This window comes from Catharus ustulatus, chromosome 36 (genome assembly GCF_009819885.2).
Source record: "Catharus ustulatus isolate bCatUst1 chromosome 36, bCatUst1.pri.v2, whole genome shotgun sequence".
Lineage (NCBI taxonomy): Eukaryota > Metazoa > Chordata > Aves > Passeriformes > Turdidae > Catharus > Catharus ustulatus.
In genome coordinates, this window is record NC_046256.1 from 1,363,645 (window position 1) to 1,375,827 (window position 12,183).

Here is a 12,183-nt window from a genome sequence, read left to right on the forward strand (position 1 = left end):
TTGGATGGTTTGGGGTTTATTGGGGTATTTCAGGATGTTTTTGGGTGTTTTTGGCAGTTTTTGGGTGCTGTTGGTACCTCGGTGCTGGCGCGGGGGCTCGGTCGCTGCAGCCGCTTGTGGAGCCCCTCGGAGCCAAAATCCAACTTGGGGCGTTTGGGGGGGTCTGGGGGAGGGAAAGGGGAGGGTCAGGGAGACCCCAGACCCAAAACTGAACTCCCAAAACCTGAACTGAACCCCCAGAACCTGAACTGAACCCCCAGACCCAAAACTGCACCCCAAAAACCTGAACTGAACCCCCAGACCCAAAACTGAACCCCCAGACTCCTCCAGGACCCCCTCAGGACCCCCCCAAATCCCCCCAGGACCCCTCTAAACTCCCCAAACCCCCCTCAAACTCCCCCAAACCTCCCCAGATTCCCCCCAGGACCCCCCTAAACCTCCCCAGGACCCCCCAAATCCCCTCAAATTCCCCCAGGACCCCCCTAAATCCCCCCCAAATCCCTCTGTGACACCCCCAAATCCCCCCAGGACCCCCTCAAACTCCCCCAGAACCCCCCCAGGACCCCCCCAAACCCCTCCATGACACCCCCAAACCCCTCTAGGACACCCCCAAACCTCCCCACGACCCCCCTCAAACCCCCCCAGAACCCCCCAAACCCCCCCAAATCCCTCTGTGAACCCCCCAAATTCCCCCAGGACCTCCCCAGGACCCCCGTAAATCCCTCCAGGACCCCCTCAAACCCCCTCATATCCCCCCAGGACCCCCCTAGGACCCCCCAAAGCTCCCCAGAATCCCCCTAAATCCCCCCAGGACCCCCCCTAGAGCCCCCTAAATCCCCCTAAACCCCCTCAACCCCCCCACAGATCCCCCAGGACCCCTCAAACCCCTCTGTGACCTCCCCAAATTCCCCCAGGACCCCCTCAAACCCCCCCAGGACCACCCCTAGACCCCCCTAAACCCCTCTGTGACCCCCTCAAACCCCCCTAAATCCCCCCAGAACCCCCCCCCAAAACCCCCCCATCCCCCCCATACCGTGCTGCCCCATCCCGCAGAGCTCCTCGGACACCCTGAAGTGCAGCATCTCCGACATCCGCGGCTTCTCGGGCACCTGGGGGGGTTTGGGGGGGCTCAGAGACCCCCTGAGGGTCCCCAAAATTCCTGGGGAGGGTCCTGACCCTTCTAACACCCCAACCCCCCAAAAATGAACCAAACCCCTCCCAAGCTCACCTGTCCATTGCTGGGCTTGGCCATGGTCTTGCGGGCTCGGTAAATTTTGGGGGGGTCCGGGGGGGTCAGAGACTCCCCTGAGGGTCCCCAAAATTCCTGGGGAGGGTCCTGACCCCTCTGAGACCCCCAAGAATGACCCCAACCCCCCCAAAAACGACCCCAAACCCCCCAAAAAACAAACCTAACCCTCTCTAAGCTCACCTGTCCGTTGCTGGGCTTGGCCATGGTCTTGCGGGCTCGGTGAATTTTGGGGGGGGTCCAGGGGGTTTGGGGGGGCTCAGAGACCCCCCTGAGGGTCCCCAAAATTCCTGGGGAGGGGTCCTGACCCCTCTGAGCCCCCCAAAACCCCCCCCAAAAATGAACCCAACCCCCTCTAAGCTCACCTGTCCGTTGCTGGGCTTGGCCATGGTCTTGTGGGCTCGGTGAATTTTGGGGGGGTTTGGGGGGGCTCAGAGACCCCCTGAGGGTCCCCAAAATTCCTGAGGAGGGGTCTGACCCCTTTAAGACCCCCAGAAACGACCCAAAAACCCCCAAAAACGACCCCAAACCTCCCAAAAACCAAACCTAACCCTTCCCAAGCTCACCTGTCCGTTGCTGGGCTTGGCCATGGTCTTGCGGGCTCGGTGAATTTTGGGGGGGTTTGGGGGGGCTCAGAGACCCCCTGAGGGTCCCCAAAATTCCTGGGGAGGGGTCCTGACCCCTTTGAGCCCCCCAAAAACCCCCCCAAAAACCCTCAAAAAACAAATCTAACCTGTCCCAAGCTCACCTGTCCGTTGCTGGGCTTGGCCATGGTCTTGCGGGCTCGGTGAATTTTGGGGGGGTTTGGGGGGGCTCAGAGACCCCCCTGAGAGTCCCCAAAATTCCTGGGGAGGGGTCCTGACCCCTTTGAGCCCCCCAAAAACAACCCCAAAAATGAACCTAACCCTTCCCAAGCTCACCTGTCCGTTGCTGGGCTTGGCCATGGTCTTGCGGGCTCGGTGAATTTTGGGGGGGTCCGGGGGGTCTTTGGGGGGCTCCGGGGGGGTCTGGGGGGGGTCCTGGGGCGGGGGTCGCCCCCCTGCAGCCCCTCCCCCCCCCGGCAGGCTGAGCAGGCGCAGGGCCAGGCTCTGCCCAGGGGGGGTTTTGCCCCCCCCAGCCCCGGTCAGGGACATTTTGGCCCGGCTGGGGGGGGGATTTGGGGAGGGGGAGGGGAGGGGGAGACCCCCCCCCAGAATGGCGGCTCGGCCCGGGGAGCCCGGCAGGGATTTGGTGGCGTGGCCTGGGGGGATAAATGGGGGGGGGTGAGATTCTCTGCTCAAAAATATAGAAATAAAAATGAAATTAAAATTAAAATACAAAAATTAAAATTAAAATTAAAATAGAAGTTAAAAAAATGGAAATAAAAATAAAAATGGAAATAAAAATAAAAATAGAAATAAAAGTAAAAATAAAAATAAAAACGAAAATAAAAACCAAAATGAAAATAAAAATAGAAACAAAAATGAAAATAAAAACAGAAATAAAAATAAAAATAGAAATAAAACTAAAAATAAAAATACAAATAAAAATAGAAATTAAAAAAAATTAAAATGAAAATTAAAATAAAAATGAAAATAAAATTGAAAATAGAAATAAAAATTAAAACAGAAATAAAAATTAAAATAGAAATAAAAGTAAAAATAAAAATAAAAATAATAACGAAAATAAGAACCAAAATGAAAATAAAAATAGAAATAAAAATAAAAATAGAAATAAAAGTAAAAATAAAAATTAAAATGAAAATAAAAATAAAAATAAAAATGAAAATAGAAATAAAAATAAAAACAAAAATAAAAATGAAATAAAAACAAAAATAAAAATGAACATAAAAATAAAAACAAAAGTAAAAATAAAAATAAGGATAAAAATAAAAACAAAAATAAAAATACAAAAAAAATAAGAATTAAGATTAAAATTAGAGTTTAAAAAATGGAAATAAAAATAGAAATAAAAGTAAAAATAAAAACAAAAACAAAAATAAAAATTAAATTAAAATTAAAAATAAAAATAAAATAAACATAGAAAAAATAAAAACAAAAATGAAAATGAAAATAAAAATAAAGATAAAAATAAAACAAAAATATAAATAAAAATAAAACCAAAAATAAAATAAAAAATAAACACAAAAACAAAAATAAAAATGAAAATAAAACCAAAAATAAAAATAAAAGCAAAAATAAAAATACAAAAATAAAAATAAAAACAAAAATAAAATTAAAATATAAACATAAATAAAAATAAACCCAAAATGAGCGAAAATCCAAAATTGTTCCCCTAAAAAATTGTACAGACCCCTCCCCAAAAATTGTGAGACCCCCCAAAATGTGTGAGACCCCCCAAAAATTATCCAGACCCCCCCAAAAAATTGTGTGAGACCCCCCCAAAAATAAAAACAAACCCAAAATGAGCGAAAATCCAAAATTGATCCCCTAAAAAATTGTACAGACCCCTCCCCAAAAATTGTGTTAGACCCCCCTAGACACCCCCAAAATCTCAAAACTCCCCAGACCCCCCCAGGACCCCCAAAATCCCCCCCAGACCCCCCCAGGACCCCCCAAAATCCCCCCCAGATCCCCCCAAAATCCCCCAGCCCCCTCTCACCTGGCAGCCCCTTGGGGGGGGTCCCTTGAGCCCCCTCCCCATCCGGAGCCCCCCCCTGCTCCTCCTCATCTGGGGGGGCTCCCCCGGCCCTGGGGGGGGTCCCACCTGCAGGGGGGGGGTCGCAGGGGGAGGGGCTGCCCGGGGGGAGACCTGGGGGGGAGGAAAAAAGGGGAGGGGTCAGGGGGGATTTGTGGGGGTCTGGGGAGTCTGGGGGGTCTTTAGGGGGGGATTTGGGGGGGATCAGGGGGGACTTGGGGGGTCCTGGGAGGGTCTGGGGGGGTCTAGGGGTCCTGGGGGGGATCAGGGGGGGACTTGGGGGAGTCCTTGGGGGGGTCTGGGGGGATTTCGGGGGGTCCTGGGAGGGTCTGGGGGGACTTGGGAGGGTCCTGGGAGAAATCTGGGGGGGTCCTGGGGGAGTCAGGGGGGACTTGTGGGGTCCTGGGGGGGTCCTGGGGGTCCTTGGGGGGGTCCTAGAAGGGGTCAGGGGAGATTTGAGGGGGGTCTGGGGGGTCTTTGGGGGGGTCAGGGGAGATTTGGGGAGGGTCTGGGGGTCCTTGGGGGGGTCCTGGGGTCTTTAGGAGGGTCCTGGAGGGGATCAGGGGAGATTTGGGGTGGTCAGGGGGGCTTGGGGCGGTCCTGGAGGGGTCTGGGGGGATTTGGGGGGATCCTGGGGGTCTTTGGGGGGATCCTGGGGGTCCTTGGGGGAGTCCTGGGGGTCTTTGGGGAGATCAGGAGGGACTTGGGGGGGGTCCTAGGGGTCTTTGAGGGGGTCCTGGGGGAGTCTGGGCATCCTTGGGGGTCCTTGGGGGGATCAGGGGGGAGGTCTGGGGGTCCTTGGGGGAAGCAGAGGGGGGACTTGGGGGGGTCCTGAGGGGGATCCTGAGGCGGAATCTTGGGGGGAGGTCTCAGGGTGGTCCCAGGATGATCCTGAGGGGGAATCCTGGGGGGTCTCAGGGAGATCCTGAGGGGGTCTCAAGGGGATCCTGAGGGGGATCCTGAGGGGGATCCTGAGGGGGATCCTGAGGGGAAGTCCCAGGGGGATCCTGAGGGTGGTCTCAGGATGGTCCCAGGGTGATTCTGAGGGGGATCCTGAGGGGGTCCCAGGTTGATCCTGAGGGGTCTCATGGGGGTCTCAGGGTGATCCTGAGGGGGATCCTGGGGGGGATCCTGAGGCAGACTCTTGGGGGGGTCTCAGGGTGATCCTGAGAGGGGGCTCAGGGTGGTCCCAGGGGGTCTCAGGGGGATCCTGGGGGGGATCCTGAGGGGGAATCTTGGGGGGGGTCTCAGGGTGGTACCAGAGTGATCCTGAAGGGGATCCTGAGAGGGTTCCTGGGGGGATTCTCAGGGGGATCCTGAGGGGGAATCCTGGGGGATCTCAGGGTGATCCTGAGGGGGGGCTCAGGGTGGTACCAGAGTGATCCTGAGGGGGTTCCTGGGGGGATTCTCAGGGGGATCCTGAGGGGGATCCTGAGGGGTCTCAGGGGGATCCTGAGGGGGTCTCAGGGGGGTCTCAGGGTGACCCTGAGGGGGCTCCAATGCGGGTCTGGGGTCTCTCACCGGCCTCTCCCGCCGCCTCCACCACGAGGGTCCCACCGGGAGGGTCCTGAGGAAGGAAGGGATGAGGGGGGAGGGGCAGAAGGCGGCGTGAGGGCAAAGCCCCTCCCGCCAGCGCCTCCCGCCCTTCCCCCAGCGCCACCAACACCCCGCGCCTCCCGCTACGCCGCAAAACGCCTCAAAAAGCGACAAAAGTGCGGAAATTCCCCCAAAAGCCCCTCAGGAACCGCGCCCGGCGCCCTCTCCCCTCAGACCTCGCCGCCTCCCGCCGCCTCCATCGCCGCGAGCGCGCCGCGCGCGGTGACGTCAGCACGCACCGCTAACGGGGCGTGGCTTTACCTAATATGGGCAAAGCTCCGCCCACCGCGCCGCGCTTTGTCCTCACGCTGTGGCTCCGCCCATTGAGCAAACCACGCCCCTTTCTCAATCAAACCACGCCCCTTCTCCGTTAAACCACGCCCATTCCGCGTTTAGGCCACGCCCATTTGTATTTTTTGGGGGGGTCTTCGCGGTTTGAGACCCCCCAAAAAATTCTCTCAAAATTCGGATTTTACCTCAAAAAAAAAATCCCCTAAAAATATAAATAAGCTCTCAAAACAGCTTTTAATTTTTTTCTTTTTTTTTTTTTTCCAAAAATTCGTTTATTACAAAAAAAAAGTCCAAAAGTAAAACCAAACAAAAAAAAATAAAATAAAATTTAAAAATCGCGATGGGGGGAGGGGGTCCCACCCCTCCCCCCACCCCAAAATTAACGGTTTTAGGTGTCCCCATCCCAAAAAAAATCCCCCCAAAATGGGATCCCTGCTTTCTCCTCTCTACCCTCTACTCATCCCCCTCCCCCAGAATTTTTGGGGTGCCCCTCCCCCACCCCCCCAAAATCTTTTCCCGCCCCTCCCCCACACGCTACAGAGACCCCACCCCTCCATCCCCTCCCCCCACCATCGCTACAACCTAAGGGGTCCCCAAAGACCCCCCTAAAATCTACGGGGGGGGGAGGGGAACCCCCCTTAAATCAGGGGGGACCCCCCTTTGTCCCCCCCAAAATTTGGGGAGGGGTCACCCAAACCCACCACGAGAGGGGGGAGGGGCAGGTTTTGGAGACCCCTCCCCAAAATTCGCACTCAGGTATAAAATCAGGAATTTTTTGGGGTTTTTTTTCTGTGTTTTTACCCCAAAAAAATCCCAAGAATTCCAAAATTTGGATCATTTTTTGGAGGCGTTTTTTTCCCCCTTTTTTTTTGGGGAAAGTTTTTGCCAGCTGGATTTGAAATGAGGACCCCAAAATTTGTCACCTGGGTGTCCCAGGACCCCAAAATTTGTCACCTGGATGTGCCAGGACCCCAAAATTTGTCACCCAGGTGTTCCAGGACCCCAAATTTTCTCATTCAGGTGTCCCAGGACCTCAAAATTTGTCACCTAGGTGTGCCAGGACCCCAAAATTTGTCACCTCAGTGTCCCAGGACCCCCAAATTTGTCACCTGAGTATTCCAGGACCCCCAAAATTTGTCACCCAGGTGTCCCAAGACCCCCAAATTTTCTCATTCAGGTGTCCCAGGACCTCAAAATTTGTCACCCAGGTGTCCAAAGACCCCAAAATTTGTCACCCAGGTGTGTCATGACCCCCAAATTTTCTTTTTCAGGTGTTCCAGGACCCCAAATTTGTCACCTGGGTGTCCCAAGACCCCAAATTTGTCACCCAGGTGTGTTGGGGAGGGGTCTCACCTCCTTCAAGGGGTCCTCAGGTGTTCCCAAAATTGCTCCCCATTATTTTGGGGTCACCCCCTCAATGTCCAGCAGGGATTCAGATGTCCAGGGGTCACTCCTGACCACTCTGGGGTCACTCTGAGGTCATTCCCCACCACCTTGGGGTCACTTTGAGGTCATTCCTGACCATTTTGGGGTCACTTTGGGGTCACCCCCTCGATGTCCAGCACCCCAAGCACTGTCCAAGTGGTCATTCTTCACTTTGGGGTCACTCCAGATCACTCTGAGGTCACTCTGAGGTCACTCCAACCTCACCCCTCAATGTCCAGCACAGATTGAGATGGCCAGGGGTCACTCCAGACCACTCTGAGGTCACCTTGGGGTCACTTTGTGTCACTTTGAGGTCACTCCAGAGCACTTTGAGGTCACTTTGGGGTCACTCTGACCTCACCCCTCAATGTCCAGCAGAGATCCTCATGTCCAGGGGTCACTCCAGACCACTCTGAGGTCACTCTGAGGTCACTCCAGAGAACATTGGTGTCACTCTGACCTCAACCCCTCAATGTCCAGCACAGATTCAGATGTCCAGGGGTCACTCCAGACCACTCTGAGGTCACTCTGAGGTCACTCCAGAGCACTTTGAGATCACTTTGGGGTCACTCTGACCTCAACCCTCAATGTCCAGCACTGTCCAAGCTCTCACTCTCCTCCATTTTGGGGTCACTTTGTGGCACTTTGGGGTCACTCCTGACCACTCTGAGGTCACTCTGACCTCACCCCTCAATGTCCAGCACAGATTCTCATGTCCAGGGGTCACTCCTGACCACTCTGAGGTCACTCCAACCTCACCCCCTCAATGTCCAGCACAGATTCAGCTTTCTCTTCCATTTTGGGGTCACTTTGTGTCACTTGAGGTCACTTTGGGGTCACTCCAACCTCACCCCTCAATGTCCAGCACAGATCCTCGTGTCCAGGGGTCACTCCAGAGCACTTTGAGGTCACTTTGAGGTCACTCCAGAGCACTTTGAGACCACTTCGGGGTCACCCCCTCAATGTCCAGCACTGTCCAAGCTCTCACTCTTCTCCATTTTGGGGTCATTTTGGGGTCACTTTGTGTCACTCCAACCTCACCCCTCAATGTCCAGCAGAGATTCTCATGTCCAGGGGTCACTCCTGACCACTCTGAGGTCACTTTGAGGTCATTCCTCTCCATTTTGGGGTCACTTTGTGTCACTGTGAGGTCACTCCAAAGCACTTTGAGGTCACTCTGGCCTCACCTCCTCAATGTCCAGCACCCCAAGTACTGTCCAAGCTTTCACTCCCCTGATTTTGGGGTCACTTTGTGTCACTCTGACCTCACCCCTCAATGTCCAGCAGAGATCCTCATGTCCAGGGGTCACTCCAGAGCACTTTGAGGTCACTCTGAGGTCACTCCAGAGAACGTTGGTGTCACTCTGACCTCACCCCTCAATGTCCAGCACAGATTCAGATGTCCAGGGGTCACTCCAGAGCTCTTTGAGGTCACTTTGTGTCACTCTGAGGTCACTCCAGAGCACTCTGAGGTCACTTTGAGGTCACTTAGGGGTCACCCCCTCAATGTCCAGCACCGTCCAAGCTCTCACTCTCCTCCATTTTGGGGTCATTTTGTGTCACTTTGGGGTCACTCAAGACCACTCTGGGGTCACTCTGACCTCACCCCTCAATGTCCAGCACAGATTCTCGTGTCCAGGGGTCACTCCAAACCACTCTGAGGTCACTCCAACCTCACTCCCTCAATGTCCAGCACAGATTCAGCTTTCTCTTCCATTTTGGGGTCACTTTGTGTCACTTGAGGTCACTTTGGGGTCACTCCACCCTCACCCCTCAATGTCCAGCACAGATCCTCGTGTCCAGGGGTCACTCCAGAGCACTTTGAGGTCACTTTGAGGTCACTCCAGAGCACTTTGAGACCACTTCGGGGTCACCCCCTCAATGTCCAGCACTGTCCAAGCTCTCACTCTTCTCCATTTTGGGGTCACTTTGTGTCACTCCAACCTCACCCCTCAATGTCCAGCAGAGATTCTCATGCCCAGGGGTCACTCCTGACCACTCTGAGGTCACTTTGAGGTCATTCCTCTCCATTTTGGGGTCACTTTGTGTCACTTTGAGGTCACTCCAAAGCACTTTGAGGTCACTCTGGCCTCACCTCCTCAATGTCCAGCACCCCAAGTACTGTCCAAGCTTTCACTCCCCTGATTTTGGGGTCACTTTGAGGTCACTCCAACCTCACCCCTCAATGTCCAGCAGAGATCCTCATGTCCAGGGGTCACTCCAGACCACTCTGGGGTCACTCTGAGCTCACTCCAACCTCACCCCCTCAACGTCCACCCCTTCCCACCCCCTCTCCGTGCGGGAGAGGACCCGGCTCCGCGGGGCTCACCCCCCTCGCCCCGAGGGAAGCCGGCCCAGCTCCCCCCGAGCCCCGGCCGGGCCCTCCCCCGCGGGGGTCAGCGCAGCAGCACCCCGCCCTCGGCCGCGCCCGCTTCCAGAACGTTCTGCGCCGTGGTTTTGCCGTGCTGCTCCTTGAGGTGGCGCCGGATGGCCGGCTTGTGCGCGAAGCGCACGTCGCAGTAGGAGCAGCGGTAGGGCCGCGCCCCGCTGTGCAGGTTCAGGTGGTCGTGCAGCGTGGATTTCTGCGTGAAGCTCTTGCCGCAGACGCCGCAGCCGTGCGATTTGACGCCGCGGTGCACGTTCATGTGCCGGTTCAGGTTGCTGCTGTGGTTGAACTGCTTGCCGCAGCGCGGGCACATGAAGACGAAGTGCTGGGCGCGCATGTGGAACACCAGCTTCTCCACGCCCTGGAAGGCCTCGCCGCACTTGCCGCAGCGCGAGGAGGACGAGGAGGGAGACGGCGACGGCGTGGCGACGGCCGGCGGCGCCGCGGCGGCTCCCGAGGTGCCAACAACGCCGGAGCTCCCCGTGGCTTCCTCGGTTCCGCCGCCGCCGCCGGGGAAAATCAACAACCCCTCGCCCTCGGCATCCTCGGCCAGGCTGTAACAAGCCTTGACCACCCCCAGCTGCGGCGGGCACGGCGCCTCCGTCTGCGCCGCCGCCGCCGCCACGCCGGCCACCCCCGGCCCTCCCGCCACCGCGGCCGCCGCCGGCACCTCCCCGCTGGCCACCGCCGGCCACCTCCGGCCGCGCCGGCGCGGCGCCACCGCCGGCTCCACCTTCACTATACAAACATCAGGTGCTGCATCCTCCTCATCCTCCTCATCCTCGTCCTCCTCGGGTTTGGGCGGCTGCGCGGGCGCGACCGGCGGCGCTTGGATGAAGCGAGCCAGCGCGCCGCGGCAGCGCTCCACCACGTGCTCCATCTGCAGGTAGCTGGCGGCGGTGAGGTAATTCACCAGATCGCGGCCGGCGAACTCGAGCGCGCCGGTGTAGCACGACAGCAGCAGGTCGGCCAGCACGCGGGCGCTGTGCGCCAGCGACACGCGCAGCTCGGCCGCCGGGTTCAGCAGGAACTGGTCGCGCAGGAAGGGCGAGCAGGCGGCCAGGATGACGCGGTGGCCGCGGAAGCGGAGGCTCCTGGCCACGATGGTGACGTCGCAGAAGCGCTCCTCGGCCCGCAGGCGCGTCATGGAGCGCAGCGCCGCCGCCTCGTGGCCCGGCAGCTGGAAACGCAGGACCTCGGCGGCGCAGGAGGACATGGCGGGGGGGTGGGGGGGTGCTGGGAGGGACTGGGAGGGACTGGGAGTGGGGTTATGGGGACTGGGAGGGGGCTGGGAGGGACTGGGAGGGACTGGGAGGGACTGGGAGTGGGGTTAGAGGGACTGGGAGGGACTGGGACAGACTGGGAGTGGAGTTATGGGGACTGGGGGGGACTGGGAGGGACTGGGAGTGGGTTTGGAGGGACTGAGAATAGGGTTAGGGGTGCTGGGATGGACTGGGATGGACTGGGAGTGGGGTTACAGGGACTGGAAGTGGGTTTGGAGAGACTGGGGAAAATTGGGAGGGACTGAGAATGGGTTTGGAGGGACTGGGAGGGACTGGGAGTGGGTTTGGAGAGACTGGGAGTGGGGTTAGAGGGACTGGGAGGGACTGGGAATGGGTTTGAAGGGACTGGGAGGGGCTGGGAGTGGAGTTATGGGGACTGGGAGGGACTGGGATTGGGGTTATGGGGACTGGGAGGGACTAGGAATGAGTTTTGAGGGACTGGGAGGGACTGGGAGGAACTGGGAGTGGGTTTGGAGGGACTGGGAGGGGCTGGCAGGGACTGGGAGTGGGGTTATGGGGACTGGGAGGGACTGGGAGTGGGTTTGGAGAGACTGGGAGAAACTGGGAGGGACTGGGAGTGGAGTTATGGAGACTAGGAGAAACTGGGAGTGGGATTAGGGGGACTGGGAGGGACTGGGAGTGGTTTCAGAGGGAATGGCGGGGCACTGGGAGGCACTGGGAGGGAGTGACGAGGACTGGGAGTGGGGTTAGGGTGGCTGGGAGGCACTGGGAGGGCGTTTGGAGGGACTGGGAGTGGGGTTATGGAGGCTGGAGGGGACTGGGAGAAACTGGGGGAAACTGGGGAGCACTGGGAGGGAACTGGGAGGGGCTTTGGAGGGACTGGGAGCGACTGGGAGGGACTGGGAATGGGGTTACAGGGACTGGGAGGGAACTGGGAGTGAGGATGTGGGAACTGGGAGTGATGGGAAGGGGAACTGGAGGCTCTGGGGGGGTCACTGGGGGTTACTGGAGTTACTGGGATCACCGAGGGGGGTCACTGGGAGTCACTGGGAGTTACTGGGGGAGTGAGGGGGGGTCACTGGGGGTTACTGGGAGTTACTGGGAGCACCCAGGGGGGTCACTGGGGGTTACTGGGAGCACTCAGGGGGGGTCACTGGTTGTTACTGGTGCCTCTTACTGGAACCACTGCCGTGAGGGGGGAAGGGCGGGGGGGCCGCTCCGAGAGTCACGTGGCTGCACCTGCGGGTGGGGGAGGGGGCGACAACACCGGGAGGGGGAGGGGAGGGGAGGGAAAGGAAGACAAGGCCGCGCTGTGACGTCACCGCGCGCGCCCCCCCCGCCATCACCGCCACCCTCCA

At 57.1% G+C, this 12,183-nt stretch overlaps 2 protein-coding genes and 2 long non-coding RNA genes across 7 annotated transcripts in view; 1 reads left to right on the forward strand and 3 right to left on the reverse strand.

The window, feature by feature from the left end:
* EHMT2 (euchromatic histone lysine methyltransferase 2) overlaps positions 1–5,687 on the reverse strand; it is a 59,685-nt gene extending 53,998 nt beyond the window's left edge. The window contains exons 1-6 of the mRNA XM_033084219.2: positions 5,656–5,687; positions 5,405–5,450; positions 3,848–3,997; positions 2,167–2,486; positions 1,034–1,109; positions 78–163 (exon numbers count right to left, since the gene is read on the reverse strand). Coding sequence (XP_032940110.1) covers positions 78–163; positions 1,034–1,109; positions 2,167–2,486; positions 3,848–3,997; positions 5,405–5,450; positions 5,656–5,679 — 702 coding nt within the window. The 5' untranslated portion in view covers positions 5,680–5,687. The remainder of the gene's footprint in view (positions 1–77; positions 164–1,033; positions 1,110–2,166; positions 2,487–3,847; positions 3,998–5,404; positions 5,451–5,655) is intronic.
* Positions 5,688–6,527: 840 nt separating this feature from the next.
* LOC117009851 lies at positions 6,528–9,437 on the forward strand. Of its 3 annotated transcripts, XR_004420533.1 has the most exons (5): positions 6,528–7,009; positions 7,051–7,623; positions 7,939–8,081; positions 8,114–8,532; positions 9,275–9,359. It is a non-coding gene; the product is annotated as an uncharacterized LOC117009851 (long non-coding RNA). The 3 variants fall into 3 exon arrangements; XR_004420534.1 differs by having other exon boundaries at positions 7,939–8,532; positions 9,359–9,437; XR_004420535.1 differs by having other exon boundaries at positions 7,051–7,612; positions 7,939–8,532.
* On the reverse strand, positions 7,541–9,281 carry LOC122149474. Of its 2 annotated transcripts, none has more exons than XR_006163139.1 (2): positions 9,140–9,281; positions 7,541–8,041 (listed from the first exon to the last, which is right to left on the reverse strand). It is a non-coding gene; the product is annotated as an uncharacterized LOC122149474 (long non-coding RNA). The 2 variants fall into 2 exon arrangements; XR_006163140.1 differs by lacking the exon at positions 9,140–9,281 and adding an exon at positions 8,232–8,314.
* A 7-nt stretch (positions 9,438–9,444) lies between the features above and the next one.
* Positions 9,445–10,814, reverse strand: ZBTB12 (zinc finger and BTB domain containing 12). Its single transcript, XM_033084185.1, has one exon. It carries the CDS (start codon positions 10,795–10,797, stop codon positions 9,592–9,594), a length of 1,206 nt encoding a protein of 401 aa, XP_032940076.1. The 5' UTR covers positions 10,798–10,814; the 3' UTR covers positions 9,445–9,591.
* Between the last annotated feature and the right edge of the window lie 1,369 nt (positions 10,815–12,183).